The 24,753-nt window shown below is 39.3% G+C and overlaps 1 protein-coding gene across 1 annotated transcript in view; it reads right to left on the minus strand.

The window, feature by feature from the left end:
- Positions 1-13,361: 13,361 nt before the first annotated feature.
- Positions 13,362-24,753, minus strand: part of LMBRD2 (LMBR1 domain containing 2) — a 35,809-nt gene continuing 24,417 nt past the window's right edge. The window contains 3 exon segments of the mRNA XM_040542219.1: positions 13,362-18,438; positions 20,381-20,510; positions 22,040-22,142. Coding sequence (XP_040398153.1) covers positions 18,378-18,438; positions 20,381-20,510; positions 22,040-22,142 — 294 coding nt within the window. The 3' untranslated portion in view covers positions 13,362-18,377.

A 24,753-nucleotide genomic window follows, 5' to 3' on the forward strand; every position in this document is an offset into this window, starting at 1 on the left:
AGAAGGAAGTAAGGAAGAACAGGAAAGCAGTCTGCAGCTTGATGCAAAGAAAACCAGAATAATCTGTTCTGTGATAAGGACAAAGAAACAGAAGCCAAAACCAAAGGAACAGATTTAAGTGAAGCTGCTGCTCGGAGAGGCCTCCTGAAAGCCCATAATCACAAAGCGCTGTTAATAGAGGTGGGGGCTGGCTGGGAGAAGCACAGACACTTGCAGAAAAGTCTCGATAACTTGTCGATGTCCCTCGCAGTCCTCTGAATGGGCATTCTTACATGTATATGGGATTGTGCAGGCACAGCTTGGCAGGAGGGAAAAAGGTGCTAAGGAAGCAATTTCAGTAGTTGCACAGGAGAGGGCAGAGGCTCTTTCTTCAAGACTTGGGCAAAACGTCGGCTGGAGTAGATGGAGGCTGAAGTGAGGAGAAGCTGCTTGAGTTACCAGTGATGGAAATGTTTCACTTGTCAGTCTGTGGAGCATGTCTGACATCACCTATTATTTCAGTCTGTGATACAACTTCTAAAATAACCACAAATAAGATGTATTCTTTCATTGTTGTTCTCTGGAGCTTCCTCTCCAAATTACCAGAGAGGGTTTTTTGGGCCCTGTCTACAGAAGCTTGTTGGTGGCATGCAAATCAAATGCTTTTCCCTACCAGAAAGGCTTGACATGTGTCCTGGTTTCAGCCGGCGTAGACTTAATTTTCTTCCTAGTCACTGCCATGGTGTTGTGTTTTGAATTTAGGATGGGAATAATGCTGATAACACACCAATGTTTCAGCTGTTGCAGAGCAGTGCTTACACTAAGACAAGGACATTTCAGCTTCTGATGCTGCCCTGCCCATGAGAAGGCTGGGGATGTACCAAGAGCTGGAAGGGGACAGAGCCAGGACAGCTGGCCCAGGCTGGACAAAGGGGTGTCCCACACCTCAGGGTGTTGTGCTGAACAATAAAAAGGGGGCCCTGGGGTGGGCTAGCCAGGGGGGCAGCAGTTGCTCAGGGACTGGCTGGGCATCAGTCAATGGCTAGTGAGCAATTGCATTGTGCATCACTTGTTTGTGTATTCTTTATTATTATTATTATTATTTATTTTTATTTTATTTTTTCTTTCTTATTAAACTCTCCTTATCTCAACCCACAAGTTCTTGCACTTTTCATTTTTTTTCTGCCATCCTGCTGTGGAGGGGGAGTGAGCAAACAGCTGTGTGGTGTTAAGCTGCCAGCTGGGTTAAATCAAAAACGATGTGGCAGAAAGATTAAGCAGATGCCTACCTATCCCTGTTGGTGATACATCATTGTTCTACAGAGCCAGGGGATATCCCAGATTCCCTTCTCTGTATAGCCTTCTCTCTTCAGAAGTGACTTTTTCACCTGGAATGGTTAGGTATTGTCAGGCTCCTCTGCACATGTGGAGCCCTGAGATTGTAACACTTTCGTATACGAGCTGTTGTTGCTTCAGCAAAGATTTCATTTCTCTGGCTGCAAAGAGCAGATTCTTGAAAAGATGAGACAGCAGACAGAGCTAAAGACCCAGGGCCAGATCTCAAAACAGATTAAAGCAAAATACTGGCATTTAACCTCCTCAAACTCTGCAGTGTCCAAAACCTTGTGGCTTGTGACCACCAGAACTTAAATTTCAACTCATTCAAAGCTACCACTGTTGAAAGAGGGTCTCAACACTACAAAGTCTGACCTGGTCCCAGAAACACTGGGAGCTCAAACACATGCACTTAGGGCAATTTTAGCCACCAAGGACACCCCAGTAGCACATAGCTACTCAGGACCAACCTGAGCTCTCCTGGAAGAGTAGCTGAAAAGATAGCAGGACACCTAATGGTGCCAGATGCTGGCATTTAGACAGCTGAATCACCCTCTAGCTATCTCTCCTATAGATCTACAGCAACATAAAATCATTTACATTTTAAAAATAGCTAGTTTGGGTGAGCCTGTAGGTCTTCTGGCCCAATCTCTTAATCCCCACAGTGGCCAATAGCTGTGGTTGGGGTACAAGCATTGGGCATGACTGTGGAGTTCTCCCCCCATATCCACCCTCCAGCAACCAGCCATTTCCCAGCATCCTGAGCTGGAATCGCTCGTATAGAGCTATTCTCCACAGGCTTCTCTAGTCCATCTTCAAATCAATTAACACAATTAGCCTTCATGGGAACCTCACAGCAACAAATACCACATGTGCTGAGTTGCCACCTCTTGCATGTCACATCTGGTGTTGAAAGCATCTGCTTGGATTTTACGGCATCCTCACTGAGGAATAAGGACTGGAAGGTGAGAGGGGACACTGTTGGCAAAGTCCAGCAAGAGTGTCTCTGTCAACAGGCTTGCCAACTTTGCCATGATGACTTTAAGCCAGGTTTGTTGGGATGGGTGGCCAGGGCCTGTGCACAAAGAGGGGCATGAGGCAGCCCTCACACTTCCCAGCTGAAAGCAGCACTGCTGGCAGCCACGTCAAATGCCTGCATAGCACAGAGGCACACAGACAAGAGCAGAAGGAATTAAAAGTCTAAGTACACTCCTCCTTTACTAGTCTCTTTCTGTTTGCCTGGTGTAGGAATCAGATTTATGGGTTTGTAATTCCAGTCTAGGTCATCAGACGTGACTTTCCAAGGATGCTATTTTTTTAGGCTTGGTGGAATCAAATCTGCTTAACATAAGCACCTTCAAACACCTCTAATTCTTAGGTTCCCAGGAGAGTGACTCTCAAAATAGGTGCCTTTATTCCCTGCTTAACCAACTGACACACACAGGTGCCTTTGATACCCCCCAAACAAACACAGAGGAGTTTGGTGTCCAGTTCCCCCGAAAGCTCCCAAGGGAGCAAGGCTCTCGCGGGCATTTATGTCACTCAGCAGAGACATGCAGGGTCTGCCACCACACCCCAGAATACTGATCTGAGCCCTCACAGGGCATGAACTTGGGATGATGATGGAGACAAATTCCTTTTCCCCTGTCTCCTGGCTCCCTACAGTTTGGTTTTTGAATTGCTTTTTCCAGCACTGTCCTCCAGCATCCAGTCTGGGCATGCTCTGCATGGGAGGAGGCAGGCCAGGGAGATGGGATATTCCTGCTGCAGCTTGTAAGCTTCTGCAGCTTGTAAGCTTCTGCAGCTTTGTAAATGCCAACAAGAAGAAACTGTCAACTCCACTTTCTCTAGGGTTTGGCAGAAACAATGGTGCTTTTTGGAAAGCAGCTAGACCTCGGTATCAGGTTTGGATGATACAGCCCTTCTAGCTCTGAGCCCATTTCCATTTTAGAAAAATCACAACATTATGTCTCTTTCACTTTGTAGTGACCAAGGAGCAAACCCTCTGTCAGCTGGGAAGGAGAATGTGTCATGGACTCTCCCTTGTTTGTGTTTGCTTTTCATTGTAAATTAAGAAGAAAAAAGCACAATTCCAGGTAAATTGCAATGTTTACTTCATGATGAAACACAAAGATTATTCTTTTTCCCCTCTAGCTTTTGATAAGAAAATTAAAACTATACACCTACCCTAGCTTTGAAATTCTGATTTTTTGTTTTTCTCGGTCCTTAACATAGACTGAAATATGCAGAATTAATTTCAGTAGCTACAAACAATCACAATCCTAAAGGCTTCTTTTCTCCCACACAGTAGTTTCAGAAATCAAATTAGAGCTGTTTTCCTCTACTGCTCTGTGTCTTTCTGTGATGATGGCATTAAATGCTTCAGCCAAACTGATCTTACTTTAAAAGTCCATTTTCAAAATGAATTCATATGAAGGAGAGCATGTAAAACTAGCTCCATCTGATTACTACCCCCTGTGTTTTACAAATCACTGAAAAGCACAAATCATCATGCTGAGGGGATTATGTTGCAAGCAGTATTTTCTCATGCCTTTGACACATACACAATACAAGGCCTCAGTCACTCCTTTGACTCCAGTCTGACAGCACAGTATTAGTGGTAGAAAAGGTCCTGGAGTATGTGTTTGTGCACCAAAAGATTAATTGGGCACAGAATTATGTGGGAGGGAAAGAAAAAAAAAGAAAGAAAGAAAAGAGCCATTACTTGCTTTGCTGTTCCACTCATAAGTACTGACCTCAAATGCTTCCATAATCTGGATCTTCTCTTTCATTGGCAAACTCTCAGCTAAACAGGCATGGATTGCACAGAACATAAAAACTTCAAGGAGCACTCAATACCATAGGATGCCTCATTCCCTGAGAGGCAGGCAAAAAATGCCAGGATATGCAGCTGTGTAGCCCTGCAGGCTGGTATTGCAGCTGCTAGCTGCAGACCATCAGCTTTGTGCTGAGCTTGCAAAGCTTCAGGATGAGGCTGCCAGTCTTGCATTGTCTGAACAGTTCTTCATCTGCCTGTAGCTTTGTTTTACTTTTTCCTGTGACAGCAACTTCTCTAACTGACCGGATGCCTATGTCTAATTTGTTTTTAAGAATGTTTATCTTTGTATGGCACAAACACAGTTTTCTATAGATAGCGATAACACGTAGTAATTCTGTGTATAAAGAGATGTTTATGATTAGCAGGGTGCAGGCAGGGAAGAGAAATACCAGCCTGATACAATTGCAGAGGGCCTGAGAAGTGGGGATGCAAGCTGCAACACAGAGCAGTACAGGCATGGAATGATAAAAGCTGGGGCACAGGCTTGGCACTGGAGACTCCATGGCTCTCTTCAGTGTCCAGAGAAATGCAGACCTTGAGCTCAACAAGACTGGGTTTAGGGGTAACAAAGAGAACAATGAAATAATAGCCTTCAACATATGTAAAATACACCACACACAATAAATTCAGCTCTAACGTAAACCTGCAGACAAATGAGAAATGAGAAAGGTGCAAATGCATGTTAGGAAGCACATACAAATAACCCTGAGTGAGGAAGAAACCAGCAACATCAACACAAATCTTCTCATTGAGGGACACCAGAAGCTGTCATGTTAGATACATACAGTGTTACATCACTGTAGGTCAAAGATAGTGACTTTATGGCCCAGAGGAACAATGGAAGGGTGAGCATAATCCCAGGAAAATGGATAAAATCTAAGAAGTGTGCTACAATTTTAACTTTATTATTATTATTGAAGCTTTCCCCTACATTCAAGTATTTTAACTACATTTTTATTTTCTTTTTCTATAGCAATTAGGTCTGAACTTACAATAACACTCAAATATACTACCAACATATTCTTGGCTTTATTTATATGTAATGTGCTTTTCCTCTTTGCCCATAAATGAGATTTTGAGTACAACAGAAAGAAAGATGTGCTTGGAGGCTTCCTCAAACCCAGCTCCCAGCATGGGGCCAAAAGGCACCCTGTAACATCACTCAGACTCATTCCGAGTGTGTTACATGTGCTGCTGGCCGCAAGTTGCATTAACAGGAAGTTTCATTGTTAGGTTTTGTGTCGTTATTTTGACATCCCTGTGGTGACACAGAGCTGAGATCTGTTTCAGCAGTGAGGCTGCTTTGCTGCATTACCTTTTTGTGTATTTCCCTTGGAATGGGACAGTAGAGGGTGGTTCTTAGCTGGGAAGCTGGGCAAGTGATGTCTCTATCCATGGTCCTCCTTTCTTAACCAGACTGGCTGCAGGGTTGTTGTCTTTGTGTATGACATTCCCTTCACATTTGATCCATGTTTAGCTTATAACAAAGAATGATTTTAAATAGAGGTGAGAGCATGTATTGGTTATGCTCAGCAGATTCAGCACCAGTTATCCAGATCTTCCTGAAAACATCCTCCTATTCAGCTGATAAGGAAATATTCCTCAGGTGTGATGTGCTCTCTCCTCCACACCAGAAGGTCTTGTTCTTCCTCTGTCCTCCCTCTAAAAAATCTATATTAAAGCATACAAGCTTTTCTTCCGTAACCCAGGTGCTCATGTCCAGTTGCAGGTTAGGTGGGAGTACCACTAGAGCAGGCAACCACCACTCCCAGGAGATCATTCATGACCCTACCTTGCACAGTGCAGTAGATACTTACGTGTCTTGTGTCGGAAGAAACCGAGAGGCATTGAATGGTGGCATTGAATGGTGACACAGTCCTGAGGGCACGTGCTGGAGAACACACCTGACAGGGGAATGCAGAGAGGTAGGTACACCCAATGCTGCAGAAATGGTAGCAGGATCCCCAGTGTTTTTCTAGCTCCACAGGCCAAGTAATAACGTGTTAGAGATCCTCCTTTGACTAGTGAAGAAGGTCTTGAGACAAGTCTTAATTTCACTCCCCAGCAAAGCTCCATCCGATTACAGAAATGTGGCATCTGACATGTGCAGTCAGGACTGATGCAATAGGGATGAAGAGCCCAGTAACCCTGCTTCTTAAATTTACTCACCTGGGCCCCAACCGTTTTGACTAGCTGGCAATCTCACTCCTTGTGTCTCTGTGCATCTCCTTTAGGGGCATTGATGTTGATCCAGACCCTGCTCCTATACAAATCACCAGCAGGAACCAGAAAGCAGTCCTTTACACAGCATGAAGTCCGGGATACTGGCATTTAAGTATCTTTAAAATGGATTTTCTGCCTGAAGATGTTCTCTTTAAAAACAAAGCAACCAAATTGTCTCACATGGATTTACGTTGGTGAAAAATGTATTTCGGCCATATGGACGACCAACCAGACTACAAACACTGCTGTGTTTCTGATATACTGTTCCTGCATTTAAGGCCAGATAATGCTAACAAGAATTTTTTAACATTATCTACCCAGAAATTGCATAATCTGGCATGTTCATTATCTACAGGAAGAAGTCACTATCTTCTGATGGACAAAACCTCACAAGTTTTTGTACAAACAGTCACACGATCCAGATGTTACCCTAGATGGCTTTTTTGATGATGCCAACCAAAAAAATAAAATAAATTAAGAAAAACACTAATAAAACACAACCCCCCCAGTTACAACAAAAATTGAATGCTTCTCAGAATCAGACTACAGAAATAATGCAAGTCCTACACTAATTAGCATACTACTGTAAATATTGTGTACACTCTAGCAAAAGTGCATTTGGTTCACCACTGGCTGCCTCTGCCAAGAACAGGGGATGCAGTGCTACACTGCAGTCCATGCTGTGTTACTCCCTGCAGCTTCCTTGAGCTCATAAGGCTCTGCTGAGCAGCATCGTCGTTGTGTGGGGTCCAGCTGATCCTGGTGTCACTCCCTGCCTGATTTGACGAAGGTAGGAGCAGAGTCCTGAGGCTACTTCTGCTGCTTTCAGCAACGTTTTAACATGAGTGTCAAGTAAACACTCCTATCTGCACTATCACCTCAGTGCTTGGTTGCCTATAAAGATCCAAATAGATAAAAGAAAAAAGATGGGGCCTTAGACCCTTGGAAAATTTGGAGCTCCCAGGTTTGTTGGAGGGTTTGTGATTACATGGCAGTAATCGATGTCTGTTTCTTAGTTAGGGACAAAAAGGGTAAATTGGACACAATGGCTTACCCCTGCCAGGGGATCTTTCTGAGAGGTTTGGTTCCTGACATCCAGCTGTTCTGTCATTGTCAGAGCTTGGATCCAAATCAGAATGAACAGTGAACTCTTTGCCTCAATGCTGTGAAAAATCAAGTGTTACTCATTCCTCAGTCAGATTCATTTCTGAATAAAAGGTTAATTTTAGGCTCTGAAGAGTCTAAAAGAAAAAGAAATGAGGATGAGTTATAGGCAAGATGTTAAAACTGTCCTCCCTTAGAAAAAAAATTGTAAATATCATGTGGATGAAAATAGATTAGACATTCCCCACCAAGGTAAAAAGTACTCTGGTTGCCAGGACTACACTAATGAATATTTTAAAAAAGGATTTGCCAGCCAGAGACAAGTTCACAGAGGACAGGTACACATTCCCAGTGATTTCTGTGTCTAGATCCTCAAGCAGCTTGAATTATCTTCAAAACCCACCAGCTTTCCTCATGGTCCCAAATAGTGTCTTCTTCAATACTAGGCTTTAAATAAATCAGTACAGCTGCAAAAGCCAGTCAGTGGAAGTTCTCTCTCTCTTCCCCATGCACATACCATTCTTTACCACGTTATTCCTAGGCAAAGCTAATGGTGCAAGATAAAAGAGGATTTAGATAAACAGCTGCTTAGAATTAAGTCCTGCAGCCCCTCATTTCAAGCTTAGGGATTTCCCCTGTGGACCTTGTTCTTGGAATAATATAAAAAACATTTCCAGGCATGACACTGAGAAGAGCCAATGTAGTTCCCAACTCATTACCAATGCTTCACGGTAGAACTAAGACCCAAAATCAATAACGTGGAAACAAAAAGAAGCACAAAATGCAATTCATCTCTTATTTAGATGGTGTGACACTTTCTTTCCTCGAGGTTTTGGCTTTTTGGTTGGAAGATCCCTGGTCATCAGTGTCAGAAATCTTCCGTGGCTGGTGTGAGTAAGGCATCAGTCACCCACCTTAATGATCAACTGAGAAGTCAGTGCACTGGGGAAACTCATGGGGGATATAAGGCTTCCTTTGCAAAGTTTACAACATTTAAATTCATCAACTTTTAAGCCCTTGCCCGGAGACTTTCCCAGTACGGAAATTTTCTGGAAAGAGACACTGTGTTGAGTCAGAGGTTCCTGACATCTGGCTGTTCTCCAGCTGTCGAAAGCTGGATCCAAACTGAAACAAACACAAAACCCTTTCTGTCCAATGCTAAGAGCTCAATCCAGTCCCTCACTATTGCAAGGTAAAGGAGAGGAGAAATCCTCTTGATGAATTCTGCTCCATCATCACCAAAGCCTGAGTCAGCCTAAGACCTGAGAGACTGCTCTGGGGACAGGCTCTCCGGTTGCTGAGGAAGATGAAAGGAGTTACACTGAGCTCAGGGATCTGATGAATTTAGAGCTATGATGAACAAGCTTCTCATTAAGTGCTTTGGCTGCTGTAGATAGATAGATACTCAAATAGATTTTACCTACCAGCATAATCCATTCTCTAGAACTTATAAAGACTTCCAGTGATTTCATGGGAGGCAGGACTTTGCCTTACTTGAATGATGAGGCTATTTCAGGCACTGTGATGCTTATCTTATCTCTGGTCTCTTAAAAAGCAACACATGATTTCCTGTCAACATTGAGCAAAGCTGTAAGCAGTCCAGAAGAGTTTGCTGTGGTGCAGGAAGAAGTAGCAGCTTTTAAGTGGGCCAGTCAAACACAGAGCTGACAGGAAGGCTACTGAAACAGGGTAAATTCTCCTTCTACTTAAGGATACACTGAAAGTAAGCCAATCTTGCAAGTATGAATTTCAGTGATAAAAAGCACCAATTATTTTTTAATCCAGGAGAATTAGTGATTTTTTTAAGTGTTAAATTAGTTTATGATATTCTTTCTATAGCATTGAGAAGTTATCCACATTTGTTAACTTCCAAAACATTAAAATTTATAGAATTCATAGATATATTTCATAAAGAAGTAGCAATTAAAATGCTTAAGAACAGCACCCAGCTAAACAGTCTTGCTTTTCCTCCCACACAAACAGATGTTTGGCCTTTCCCAGTTTTACGGACTGACCGGCACACCAACATCATACTCAAAGACCTCAACTTCTTGACAACTTCTTGAAAGAGAAGTTTGGCATTACACAGCTCATGCTTTTAATCCTTCCTGCCCTTCTATAGAAAAATGAAGCCTCGGCTCCATAGCAGAGTTCCCTACTGCTAGCAGGTCACAAGCTGGAATGTCCTATGTCCCAGTATTTCACTGTCACTTAGCTGTGGACTTCTGGAACCACATAAAGTTTTGTTCCTTTCTGATCACTAGCAGCAGAAAGTCACAAACAGAACAAATCTGAAAAGATCAACAAAGAAGGAAAAGTCAAATCCAACAAAAATTTGACTTTCTATACAGACATCTCTAAAAAGACTTCAACTATTCTCTAGGTCCAGCTAGGGCGACTGTCCTTTCTAATAGTGTGGCAAAAGTCAAAGTGGCAGCTACTAGAGATTTGCGGGATTCTCAGAGTAATAGAGATATGAAGAAATATCCCAAGACTGTAAGTATCCAAGGAAATAACAACTGCTTGAATACATGGTTAGTTTCAGAACTCAAGAATCATTTCACTGACTGCCACAGCTTATCGTTTTCTGAAAGTGCTGAAAGACTGCAGCAAAAATGAAAAGCCTGTTTTTGTTGGTTTTGGATTTAATTGTAGCATTGGGCCAGTTACTCTCAGCCTTGTTGCTAAACATACTCTTCTGGAAGCATAATGTTTTTGCCCATCTACCCCAAAGCACCTGGATGTGTCACTTGTCCTTACAGTTGATGAGCTCAAATTGCCACATGTTGAAATTTATAGCTTGGATCCCTCAGTATGATCACAGGATCACAAAATGGTTGAGGTTGGAAGGGACCTCTGGAGGTCACCTAGTTCAATGCTCTTGCTCAAGTACAGACAGCTGGAACAGGTTGTGCAGGATTGACTAGCTAAGGAATACCACATCTAGACTATACAGCTAATCTAAAGATTTGTTTAATATTACTCCTTTGTTCAAATACGTTAATGCCTTCAGACAATCTCAGTAACAGTTCCCAAAGAAATACCCATGTCAGACGTGGGCTGATACTACTAGTGATGAAGGTCCTGTTCATTTTGATGAGAGCTGAATCAAGCTCATCGGGATCAGCAGTAAATGTTGTTCCTGAGAAATTGTGCAGGGGTAAACTCCTAACATCAGACCATGAGCTATGCTTAGAGTAGATGCCTGAGGTAAGAGAATCAAAATCTGCAGTGCACTTGCACAGTACTGAGCCCATTATGGGCCTTCACAGCTGCTCTGCAGTCACAGAATTAAGTATCCTAAAACCTCTAGAGCCAGCTGTCAGCATGTTGCTATTAGACATCATACTGAGCATTTTAGGTGAGGCTGTGAGCAGCAAAAGGTGTAAGCTTAGCCCAGGGCTAGGCAGAGCTCACACTTTCCTCTTTGCCATCCTTTGACTCTCCCACGCCTCGCTGTGCCTCTCAACCCGCTTCCTCTCTGTCGTGTCTCTCTCTGCCCATGCTTCGCCTTGCCTCGTTCCTTTCCACATGCTGTGTGACACACGCAAGCTACCCGCTCCGAGGGGGGTCATGCTGTGGCACGCTGGCTGCCTCATCTGCTAGCCTCCTGCAATAGACTTACTAGTTATCGGTGAAACCTGGGCTTGAAAGCTGTTGCTTGCTGAAACTTGGAGGAGCAATACTCTGCTTTTCTATCTTCTTCTTGATTCCTATAGATTTAAAAAACAACACAATCCTCCAAATTAAAAAACTTCATGTTTTTACAGGAGTACCAGTGATTATGGAAGGAATGTCTCTGAGTGACAAGAGAAAGAATATGCAGGTATCCACAGAAGATGTCTAGGCATTACCTCAGTTTGGCTTTAATGTAGCCTGACTGAGCTACTTAAGCACACACCTTTACCCAGGATAGCTGTTTCTCTGGAAGGAACCCAGGAGCTTTTCTTACTGGTTGTGCATAACATACATTCATAAAACTGCCCCAGTATCTGACCTCCGGGTTTGAGCTGAATTTTTCTCTGCAGGTCAGGTCACGTTCTCTGAGAAGGGAAAAAAAAAATCGTTGTCTTCTGTCTGAGTCTGGCCCTGACCAAGTCAATAAAGCTCTCAAAAAAAAAAAAAAACTGATGGCAACAGTGTCTATTGAACCAAAGCATGAGAAGATGATGCAAAAGATTAGATGTTTATGAAAAGGAAGGGATAAGACCTTGATCACAGTATGTGGAGCAGACTGGGACGAGCATGTACCAGGCTGCGGTAGGCACACCACGGCACTGTGCAGACAGGGGAAGTGAGAAGGGCAGAGTGAGGTTAATTCACAACCCAGACAATTCACAGCCAAATACTGTATCAAAAGACTTAACATTTTGCTAAGAATGTGAGATAGTGGTGTTAGCAACCACTGAGAACTAGAAAACAGAATCAATATAGCTCTCTAAGCAAGTAAAAATCTGACAATGAATAACAGAAAGTTAATATTCCATGCAGAGTGAACTCCCCCCTTTGAACTGTAGGGTTAAGCTTACAATAGCTACCTTATCACAGTAAGTTTGGAGGAAGCATGTGGCTGATGAACTATGCTGAGAGTAACTCAATTCAACATCCAAATTGTCTGTGGAAAAAAGAAAAAAGCATACACAGAACATCATTCTGCCACTCCTGTCTTGTCTCCTGTCAATAGAGGAATGACATCTCCTGGAATGTGATAAATGAGATGGCTTCATTTGGTCCACTCAGCTTTGTTACTAACCTTTCATAACATCTACGTATCATTCATTTACAACATTATCCTGAGCCCACAAATACAAAAAATGCTAAACAAAAAGATCTAGAAAAGATATTTGGTAGCACAATAACGAGGAGGGAGAATGGATAACATTCTAGAAGTGGTGGGACAGGAGGAGTCCCTCCAAACAGTTCTCAGTCATTCCTACTGCAGCAATGGCAGACACCGCTCTTGAGAGGACAAAATGTTTCCTACAACTTACTTAAAACAGCAGTTGCAGATCAAATATAAGAGACGAATCAAATACAGCAGTCACATCAATCTCAGTTGTTGCAAATATTCTGATGTGCTAATATAATGAATTATTGCTTGCTCCAGGGTATGACTTTTCAATTTATTACATCCAGAAGATAATCCTGTACCTCTCAAGGGAAATAATGTTTCAGCAGAATGAAAAAGGAAGCCTAAAAACATGTACTGCCACTGCATCTATATAGAGACAATAAAATATATACATTAAAGAAAACCTCTCTCCTCCTCTCTGTCCCTTTTTTCTTCCTTTTTTTTTTTGGCAAGACAAAACCAATAAATATACAAGTACTAAAAGAATAGAGTTAACTCTTTCTTCACATTCACTTGCTTCTCTTCTCAGTATCAGCTGGGTACATCTAGAAGGAATTCTGTTCCAGCCTGATGGAGGAAAAGGAAGGAGGGATGTAGGAGCCATACCCTCTGCCCCACCTTTTGCCCCCCAAAAGTACAAGGGGTCCAGTCAGCACCAGAAACATCATACAGGCTCCTTACAGGGTCCCTTCAGGTGCTGTGGGAAGCTTACAGCCTCCCTGTGTTCACAGAAGCTTGGGCAACCTGTCAGGAATGGGACTGGACCTAAAGTGCTGTGTCTCAGCCATGGGCTCTGACAATGGTATGTCCAGCTATGCAGGCTTAACTTTTAAATCTTCCCTTCTTTTCCCTTTTAAATCTGCTTTAAAGAAGATGCAAAAAAGGTGACAAAACCATGGTTGGATTGTCTTCTAAAGTGAACTTAATTTCTAGCTGGAAGGAAGGAATGGGTTGAATTTCTCTAAGATCACTTATCAGAAAACATTACAGAGAAGTCTGAATATCTAAAATACACCAGGGAAAAATGTATTGCAGAAATGATTTATTTCGTGCCAACTTAACTCTTTGACATACAATTCAAAAATATATCCAGTACATCAATAATTTAATACACAGAAAAATTTATAACTCAGTTAATTCCAAAACAAGGTTTTATCCACACATACTTGCATCATAAGGCAAAAGCTAGTCTATCCATAAGCAGCACTCCTACAGCTTATCCTTGAAATACACTGGAGAATAAATGTCTTCTACTACTATAGCTATACTTAAAAATAATTTCCCTTGTCTTCCAGATACTTCCATAGAAACATAAGATATTTCTACAGAAAATAATTTCTACAGTGACAGCTAAGCTATCAAACTATCATAATTCATAGAAATGTCAAATATAACAATATTATCCTGAAGAAATAACTGAATTTGCATATTATTATTGCCTGCCAATTACAACTAAAACACACACACACACAAAATTAAACATGCTGAGGAATACATTCCAGTGCACTTTAATAGAAACAAAGAACAAACCTGATGGTGATTACCATATGACTGAAACAGAAGATACCAAATTTAATGCAACAATCAATGACAGCAATCAACATACTAGAAAGGGATCTAGTTCAAGGTGCTATTCTGCTAGGAATGCTGGGTTTCTATTAACATAAGTGGTGTAGGAGTGTCTCAGCTTCAGTCTAGACTACTTAATTAGAGGCACAGATAGTATTAATAGAACTGCCATGAAGCAGCACATATTCCTGCAGAGCCCGTTAGGGAAAAGGAATGTAAAATTTCAAAAGGTTTACAAGATTCAACAATAAGTTGCTCTGTAAAAATCAATCATTTTCTGAATTTTAAACAAAAGTTAAAAGCTAGGAGAGAATATGTGTAATAATTAATGTTTCTGTTTAAGATTCAAACATTGCTCTGTTATGAATAGGCCAGATTTCCTTAAGCCTCATAAAAAGTCTTCCTTCATGAAGTGATCTCTGTTTGGTATCATAAATGCCCTTCAGATTGCAAGTAATTAACAACAATAATGAAAACTGTAACAAAGTAATGTATTTTTCATAAAACACTTAGAGTATTCCAAGATAAATTTAATAAAATTATAATTACAGAAAATCAGAGTAACCATTGTTAATAGTTCATAACTAAAACTCATCGTGCTTGTGATTTAAAATAACAGTAATATTGAAAAGTTAGCAGCTTTCTACTACTCCCATTAATACTGTTAAAGACAATTTATTTTACAGGTGCTTGATTGCAAAACAAAGACATTATATATACCGTGATTTTTCCAGTAGTGTAAATTACAGTAGTATAGTTTGCTATCGTACCTAAGCGATAAAATATATCATAGTTTGCCCTATGCCCTTTACATAGTTTGCTAAATGTCTCCTTTATGTTCCCTCATAGAAAGACTTCCTCACTTCACATCGCTAAGAGCTGCACCTTACTTCAAGTGCAGAGGACTCACTTCTTAATGTAGTTATCAGAATGTGTATATTTCTAAATGTTTGAAAACAGAAACACAGATCTAGCAGGAACAGGAAGTTTGACTAGAGCTTTTTGCTCTCCATACTTTTAAAGAAATCCAGCACTGACAGAGTGTTAAAGTAGTTACTGTCTTCATTCCCACTTTTCAAAGTTCATGTCAATTTATGTAGATTCTTTTCACTGGTTTACGTATCTGACTCGAAAATATTCAAACATTTGTACTTAGCATGGCTGCTTTTGTTTTTTGGTGTGTTTGTTGTTCTGTTGGTTTTTTTTGGGGTGGTGGTGTCCATGGCTTGAGGAAAGTGTGCTAATGATGATAAAATCAAAGTATACCCTGGCTGCTCAGTAATTAAAAAGCGAGACTGCAAAGAAAGATATAATTGAAATAAATATGACTGTATACTGACAAAATCAATAAGCTAACATTCAGTTTCCAAAAAGCACACTTTGCAAGGCAGTTTTATTTTAAATCATCTAATCCAGAGTATCAAATGTGCTGCAAGAAAACCATTAGCATATATTACAGTCACTGCTTAAACAAACCAAAGTTGATTTTAATTTATTTTATATAAATATTTTAGGCTACTATTAGGAGTAGAATTCAAAGAACTCGGCAAGAGTTTGGTTGGAGGGGGCGGGGGGGGAGAGGGGTGTTTAAATCCTCAGGCACTTATCTCCCAAGCAAAAGTTTTGCATTGTTTTTATTAGCAGTAACCAAATTAGTCTAAAACTAGCTCAGGTATGCAGCAAGCGTCATGCAGGCATACAGCTTATTTCTACAACACTCTTTTATAATTGTACCCTGCATTTTTTGTTGAAAGTTTTCCAGATTTAGTCATCTGCTCTAACAATTACTTTTTGAAACATTTTAATCAGCCTACGAATTGCACTTACTTAGAGCAAGAGTAACTGTTGGTAGGTAATGAACACATGGATAAAATACTGCCTTCACTTGTCAACTCCTTATTTAAGCTCCCAATATCCAGGAGCTACGTGACGTGACAATGGGGATCTCCAAGCACAAACCAGGGAAGAACTCTTGAGATATTTTAGGAGCTCTGGGCTTTCAAAAAGCAGCCATTGGTTACTCCATTACTCCACTTCAACATCCAAAAAAAGGTCAGTAGATTCCCATCTCAATGAGCTCAGAATTTCTGTGTTAGCAACTGAAACCCCACTGCCATTAATTTATAAAGTCAGCTCCTCAAATCACTATAACCCCATGAAAACTGCTCAGAGGGCTTAAACCAGGGACTAGTTAGCTTTTGTATATTAAATCCTGACCGTGTTTCAATAGGAAATTCTGCTAGCAACTGTTCCACTGATTTCTGAGGGGAAAAAATCAAGCCCTGAGAAGGCTTAAACCACTGCTCTGAAGTAAACTGCAGCTAGATAAGAATAATTCACACGTGTTCAGATAAGCAAACATCCCTTCTGTGACTTTGCCACTAGCACTGAATTAGATCCCTTTGTAGTAAAATTTCAAGAGTTAAATTAAGATCTTGCACCTTTATTTCATTCACGTATTTTCACAAAAACTGTTGGGCAGTTAAATGAAATACAAGTTATAAAAATAGAAATATAAAGTCTTGGAACATTCATGTTGATGGATGTCCAAAACATACATCCCCTTTCAGATAAGGCTGGATACAAGATAGTGTTTCTAAACGTAGCTACTATAAATTAAATAGGTGCTATTATAAAGTTCCTAAAGAACTGCCTGCATTAAAATTAAGTGTCTCTTTCTCAACTTACAGTTCCTGATGCAGCCATAAGATTTTGATCAAGCTTTTACAATACACAAGATGCACAAACTAAAAAAGTGCCCTCTTACAGGTAAAGTGGAAACTGCATGAGCTTGGACACATGCAGACATAGCTGTCATTCAGTGTATTCACCTAAGAACAAAACTGACAGTTATTTTATGCCTGTCCATTTATTTACATAATTATTTCTACACAACTAAAGCATTTCTCCTCCTTCATAATAACAATACAGTGTTTTAAAACAGGCAGATTGATATATTACAAATACCACTACTGTTAGAACATATAATGTACTAAATCACAGGAGGTAGTTAGATTTCCATTAACAGTTACTTCAGAAAACAAAGACTACTTTTAAGAATTAGTAGAACATCTCATTCATGAAAATTTACTTTTCATAATAACTCAGTCCCAGATGCTTTAAGGGTTGCCTGTCTTTTTAAGCATGGTGAGAATTTATGATAGAAGCATGTTCTCTTTCAGTATTCAACATCATTTTGCAATAAGCACTTCAGAAAACTCCAAGTGGTAAAGATATAAGACAAATTCCAATAAAGCAACATTTTAAGTTAATCAAATTTCACAAGATGTCATGAGTATGACCATATCTTTTACCTTATATTTCAAACTTCATTCAACTAACTACGATTCAAAAATCTATCTACACCAATGAAATTAATGAGAAGCATTTTTACACTGTTAGTAATTGGCATTTTTGAATGGCATTTAAATGAGTAAGCATTTATTCTTTTTGCAACAACTTACTGCAAAATACAGGCACCTTAAAAACAGATACATAATGCAACCAGGGCATTTGGGGCACAAAAAGTGTTTACCATTATCTAGTCATGCTATGTATTTCCCTTCTTCTGCAGAAATACTCTAAAATTGTAAGTCGTGCCTGAATCGTATGCAAATTATAAAGTTTCAGAATTTAACTCAATTTTCCCATTAGATTTCTTTTTACACTTAAAAAACCATCAGTATGCCAAGATTTTCAACAGTTACAACTGTAAAAATCTTACACAGACATATCTTTATGAATGTATTCTTGCTATTGCACATATGTTCATACGATGGTGAAACCCTCATCCATATTCAACTATTTACACATGCTAAAATCATTTACCTTCATACAGCATTGGAAAAGGAAAAAAACAGTTACCTTTCTTGATCAATACACATTGCTCCAAAATTTATGCCAGCGAGATTTATGAACAAAGCCTGCCATTACATTTTCTGCCTATCCAGGGTCTGATTCAAAGACCACTGAAACCAAAAGAAGCCTTAATTTAAATCAGCAGATTTTGGAATAGGCATAAAAGTTCAAATAGGAAAAAAAGTTAGAAAATGTTTATTATAATAACTGATATAACTGCACTTTGGATGCATCAAGATACTCCCATAGCATCTGCTCAAATACAAAAAAAAATCCTTCCAAAAACACTTTTTTTAAAACTTAAATGTTACTGTTCAAGTTGAGCCCTAGATATATTATGAAGCTTATTCTCTATTAACTTGATTATTAGTTTTCTCCTTTTGGTCATTACACAAAAGCCCACATGGACATACAATAACATCTACAATAGAAGAAGCATATTCTTGTCATAAGTGGTAAAGTTCTAATACATGTGCATTTCCAAAATATAGTTGTTCCTTCATTATTATTTTAAAAAGAAAAACGGTCTTCTCTATTTCTGTGATATATCGTAAATACAGTATTTTCCAAGCAATGATTAGGAAATACATGTCCACTGAATTTTCCTTAGCTTTGAGTTTAGACATCATCAAATATTACGCTTCGAGACATTGACAGGTATCTTCCACCAGGCTGGTACCTGCAGAATGAATTTTAAGTATGAAAAAGTATCACAGGAGAAAGAAGAATAAAGACCCAAGAATACATACAACCCTCACTGCACACTTTGCTTGTTTAGTCTCAATGATTGTTACAAGATCTGAAGTTCTACTGAATTACTCTTTCCATGAGAATTTTTATGCAGTCATTAAATTAAATCTCATCTGATCAAAAAAAGTATGATATGTGATATGAATAAAGGGACTCTTAAAGAATTTTGCTTCCTGTTACAAAGGAAAGAAGTTGAATGCTTTTGTTAAATAGTACGAACTTTTTAAAAACCAGCATCAAAAGTTTCTTGTTCGGGTTATTAACAGAACATATTGTATTCCTAGGAAGCATATAAAGATTAATTAAAACAAATGGCTGCATACTTCGCAGGAAGAAAAGGAATCTTCACGAATTATTGATCATATATATTTCAAAAGGATTTAGAAGGCACAAGTAAAATCTGATACAAGCACAATGTACTTCCCGTCTGCAGTACTTAGCAAAACCCAAACAGACACAAAACCAGAACTTAGCCTCCCTAGTGCTGTTACAATGTCCTAGAACATTCATAACTATTGCAGGAGCTATAATTTAAAAAAGAAATAAAATAAAATCAATGTTATACAAGCTATCTTTAAGTGAATTGAGATTTTGAATGGAATTACTCTTGATTTATCGACTCTATGAAATGAAGGTTACTAAAAGAAGGCTCAATTAAACCTCTGGCTCCAGGTTTCCTTTTTAAAGCAAAAGATCAGAATGCTCTGCACGGATCACAGAGCTACCAGAAGACTTCAGATATGTACTTGAAAAGTATTTGCCTCAAAATAATTATAAGAATGCCTACGTACATTTTTGTAGGTTATTACCCCTTCCATGCACTGTTTAGAAAGTCAACAATGCTTAGAACTGCAAGGCTAGTTCCTCTTTAAACTCTTGTACTTGAACAAAGCCAACAACCCCAAGCTTCTGAAATGTTGTGACACTAGATAATACAAGTTAGTTGCTGTTATAATCTAACATTGCTGAATCAATCCATAGAAACCGGTAGGGTTAACAGCATTCTTTAGGTGGTTTTGAACTAGCATTTATTTGCTGACGTTACAAATGTAACTCAACAGAAATCACTTCTGAATTTTTATTGGATTTGATACGCTAATTTAAGCTGAAAAATAACATGAAGTATAACTTCTTATAAGGAAGTTTAAAACGATTTATCATTAAAAGGTTCTAAATCATAACAGCCTTGGTAAAGAAAAAAGCATCCATTAAATGTGTTACTTCTTTCCTCAACATAAAGCAGAGCCTAGCAGCTAGTAAGATACCCTGTTTCACAACTAAGAACATTTGGTGTTGCAAACACATTCAGACAATCACAGAATTCTCTATTATACAGAGCTACACCATACAGTCCTAGAGTTTTTGTTCAATAGGTTCAGATTTTCACTTCACTAGTCTCAAGATCTGATCCCCAGCTGCATTCCTGCAACTACTGGCCCTATAATACTCTGTTTCATTTCCTGCAGTTCTTTATGATGTTTTTATACAGGGAAATCAAGTAAGCTTTCTGAAGTACTATAAGACTGAGGTCCTGTAAGAAAACCTTATATTGGACATATGTAGGTCATTCTTCTAGTCTTTCACTTCTGTATTTATAAGCAATATTTTTCACATTACACCAACATACAAATTTATGTTCAACTCAAACATTTCTAAAAAAAATAAAAATGAAAAAGCCTTCATCTTTGGACTGGTTTTAAAACATTTTTCATAACTTCGTGGAGAAGGAAGAAAAAGAAAAGAGCTAGTGAGTCTCAAATATTGTTTACAAAGCTATTATTACAAAATCATCCAATATAGCTTTTACAGATCAGGAGATATGAGCTAATATCTTTTAATTTTTAATTCTAAATAAAACAGAGATTCCTCACCTTCCAGAGTCTGATTCAAGAGGGTCATCACTAATTGAGTCTGCATTAAAATCCAAAGGTTCTGCATCCTGGAGAAGTTCTATTCTATCTCTCTCAGTCCTACCATTTGATCGGGTGTACTTTGACAGTGCTGAATAGGTAAAAGAAAGGAAAGACACTTGTTTGGTCTATGTACACCTTAGAGTGTGTGGAAACATCAAACTTAAAAAAAAAACAATAAAAAACAGTGTAATAATTTGCTAGTATCTCAGATAAAGCGTAAGAGTGATTACCTAGAGTAAATTCAGTATTAAACCAAATCTGGCTACGTGCTCAAATTTGTAGGTTATTTGGATTTTATTTTCAATTTCCAGAGCTATGTCACTACAACTTTTCATTTTCTCCTCAACTAGGATGAGATCTAGTTTGCAAAGAATGAAAAGAAAATGAAAAAAGTTATAAGCAAATATTACTTAGAAGTAAATAAATAAAGCATCCATTCTTCTTCCTACTTTCCACTTTTAACTGAACTAGCTGAGAGAGAGATATGTATAAAATTTACCTGGAGTTTTTTCTGTTCTTTTTCTGTGGATTTATCCATATCAAAACAAACAAATTAGTGAAATTAAACAAATTAGTGAAATAACCAGTTTTGCAATTCACTGCCACCTTCACTAGGCCAGTGCATACAGTTTGTTTTGGTATTAGAATGCTGCACAATCATATGGTTAATATTAAAATATAATTTAAAATAATTTCAGTTTGTCTACCACTGAAAACTTGGGTTTCCAACTGTTGTAATGTGTGTGGGGAAAAAAATCTACCAGCTGTCTCTAAAGTATGTTCAAAGCTTCCCCACCTCCCACTTTCTCTTACCTTTTTAAAAAAAATGTAAGAAAGCTCTTGCCTTAAATCTTTTCCCTTTTATTTAGTAAACTTTTATCAGCTTTGCTTAATTCAACCTGTCATACTTAGTTGTTCAGTTACATTTCTCACCTGTTGTTAGCTTACAAGAGCACATAAAATATAATTAAAAACATTAATACAAATAATGACACAAGGCCAAGTCAACTTTTTGGAAGCTTAAAGCACACAATGAAAGTTCGTTTGTTTTCAAAGATTTTTCTCTCAACATTATTATTCTTCAACAAGAAAAATAATACTGCACATATAAGAATCTAAACCATCAATAGTTTAACATGTGTTATTAAATGAACATGCATGTACTCATGTATGTTGTTGCCTTTACGTTTGTTGGTCATTCATCTGGTTATTCCAGTCTGAATGAATTCATTTGCAACTAGAAAAGGTAAATGTAAAGATTTAAATCTTCCAACTTCAAGACATGTCCTAAATAAAGTATTTTTGCTACAAACTGCAATGCTGACTGCAATCAATGTATGTCTCGTAAGAAAACCATGTAACTGAGACCACCCAGAATCTCCAACCTCAACTGGTCAAAAGACAGGAAGAAACACAGAACTCTTTTCAGGTGTCTTTAACGGACAAGACAGCACTATGCCACGGAAGGAAATGTATCAGCACATCATCTAAAACAAAAGGAAACTATTTAGTCTTTCTTACACAGCCAGTAATTGTGCAGACAAGATATTAAAAACCTAAAAACAAACAAAAATGCACACACTCAGAACAACAGAAAAAAAAACGCACAAAACTTACGTCTATTGGTATTGGTCTCTGAGAAACTGGATTCTTTTTGTTCTGTGTGGACAACCCTGTTTCTGGTAGAATCCTCTCTATTTCCATACCGCTCTTTCCATTCCTAGAAAAATACAAAAAAGAAAAACATTAGCTGTGAGGAAAGAGTAACGCAACTACAGCATACCTAGCATCAAGAGATATTCCACAATTTAAAGCTAATTGGTCAATTACAACATACTATGAAAGTAATACTTCAAAAAGAGTTAATGTTTGATATCTTTATACAGCAAGAACTCCTGTTTTGTTTTAAACTCAAGGTAAGTCCCTTCACAAAACAGTTTCAATAAATGTTCTTTAGAAGAGAATGTCTCAGAGGAAACAAGCTACATATTAAATCTACAAAGTTCTTCAAATGCTCTAAGTTACGGTGAGAAGACAAACATTCCTGTTTTCTCGTTTCTCCTTCCATCTAGTGGTAGATTTGTAAAATACACAGACAAAAAAAAGTTGAAAGGTTATTTTTACTAAGCTTATTCTTTTTCTTCCATTCCATCATCTAACATTTTAGCATTTAATCTTTTAAATATGGAGTAGTATGAAGTACTAGAAAAAAAATATCACCTGCTCTTTTTAGGAGAGAACTTCATGTATCAATAGAAGTTTTCCCAATTGCTCCACTAACTTTGATGTATTTCAGATTCATATATGGATCCCTGGTATACTCAAAAGTTACTGTACTGATTTACACAATCAAATCTTATAGTTCAAAGTTGTAGATCAAACATTTAATCATAATCCAGTAAAAAGTAATACTCTCAAAAGCCCCAAAAGTTTCAAGAATGGATGTGCTACAGTATTTAATGCAAACTCAAGAAACAGGTAATATCTGAAATTGAGCTTGTAGTTGAAACTAAAATTGTTGCTTTATGTCAGATCATTTCAGTGTATACTAAATACATCATGCATTTACTACTACATCACTTTGTATAAAGGGCAAGTCCTAAATTATGGGATGTGGGGTGCTGAGGGGATCATCAGAAGAAAGGTCTTTGCAGTACTGGCTGTTATCAAAAATTGAAGGCAAGTTTCCCCAAGCCTGAAGAACCCAGAGGTTTTAGTCCCAGAATTATCTTGCCTTTCTGTAAATAATATTTTCCCCTTTAGTCATTTCATTTTTCACATGCATGCTCTGGATTTCTCTCTGATTGTGACTGTCTGTATGAAATTCCAAATGCTATAATTACTAAAGCTACAGTTAACTGAAGCTGCTTAACTGAAGCTGCCTGAATTATATTCTGGTAACAACAGATGTGAGGAAGGCTGAGGTACTCAACAACTTCTTCGCCTCAGCCTTCACTGCTAGTCAGACTTCCCATGTCTCTCTCAAGCCCCTGAATGTCTAGGCAAGGGCTGGGAGAGCAAAGTCCCTCCTACTGCAAGTGAAAAGCAGCCTCAAGACCACCTGATGAAACTGAACAGGTACAAGTCTATAGGGCCTGATGGCACGGATCCCAGGGTCCTGAGGAAAATGGCTGATGGAGTTGCCAAGCCTCTCTCCATCATATCTGAAAATTCATGACAGTCAGGTGAAGTCCCTGGTGAATGGAAAAAGGGAAACATCACTCCCATTTTTAAAAAGGGTAGAAAGGAGGACCCGTGGAACTACAGGCTGGTAAGCCTCATCTCTGTGCCTGGGAAGATCCTCCTGGAAGCAATGCCAAGGCACATGCAGGACAAGGAGGTGATCCAAGACAGCTATCATGGCTTCACAAAGGGCAAATTATGCCTGATCAATCTGGTGGCTTTCTGTGATGGAGTAACTGCATCAGTCAACAAGGAAGACCGACCAATGTCATCTACCTGGACTTCTGTAAGGCCTTTGACATGGTCGCATACAACTTCCTGATCTCCAAATTGGAGAGAGATGGATTTGAAGGGTGGACCATCCAGTGAATAAGGAATTGGCTTGATGGCCACGCCCAGAGAGTGGTGGTCAATGGCTCTATGTTCAGGTGAAGACCAGTGACAAGTGGTGTCCCTCAGGGGTCTGTCTTGGGACCGGGGCTGTTTAATGTCTTTATCAATGACAGACAGTGGAATCAAGTGCACACTCAGCAAGTTTGCAGATGACACCAAGCTGAGTGGTGCAGTTGATACAACAGAAGGAAGGGAAGCCATCCAGAGGGAGCTGAACAAGCTTGAGAAGTGGGCCCATGTGAACCTAATGAGGTTCAACAAGTCCAAGTGCAAGGTGCTGCACCTGGGTTGGGGCAATCCCAGACATGAGCACAGACTGGGAGAAGAACCCATTGAGAGCAGTCCTTCCAGGAAAGACTTCGGGGTTGGACAAGAAGCTTGACATGAGCCAGCAGTGTGTGCTTGCAGCCCAGAAGGCCAACAGGGCTGCACAAAAACAGGCGCGGCCAGCAGGTTGAGGGAGGTGTTTGTCCCCTTCTACTCTGCCCTTGTGAGGTCCCACTTGCACCCAGGTCTGGGACCCCCAGCACAAGAAAGATGTGGATCTGTTAGAGCACATCCAGAGGAGGACTACAAAGATGACCAGATGGCTGGAGTACCTCTTCTAGGAAGGAAGTCTGGGAGCTGGAGATGTTCAGCCTGAAGAAGAGAACGCTCAGGGAGACCTTATTGTAGCCTTTCAGTACTTAACAGGGGCTAATAAAAAAGATGGAGAGAAACTATTTACTCAGGCAGATAATGGTAGTACAAGAGGA

The sequence above is a fragment of the Cygnus olor genome, chromosome Z (genome assembly GCF_009769625.2).
Source record: "Cygnus olor isolate bCygOlo1 chromosome Z, bCygOlo1.pri.v2, whole genome shotgun sequence".
Taxonomy (NCBI): domain Eukaryota; kingdom Metazoa; phylum Chordata; class Aves; order Anseriformes; family Anatidae; genus Cygnus; species Cygnus olor.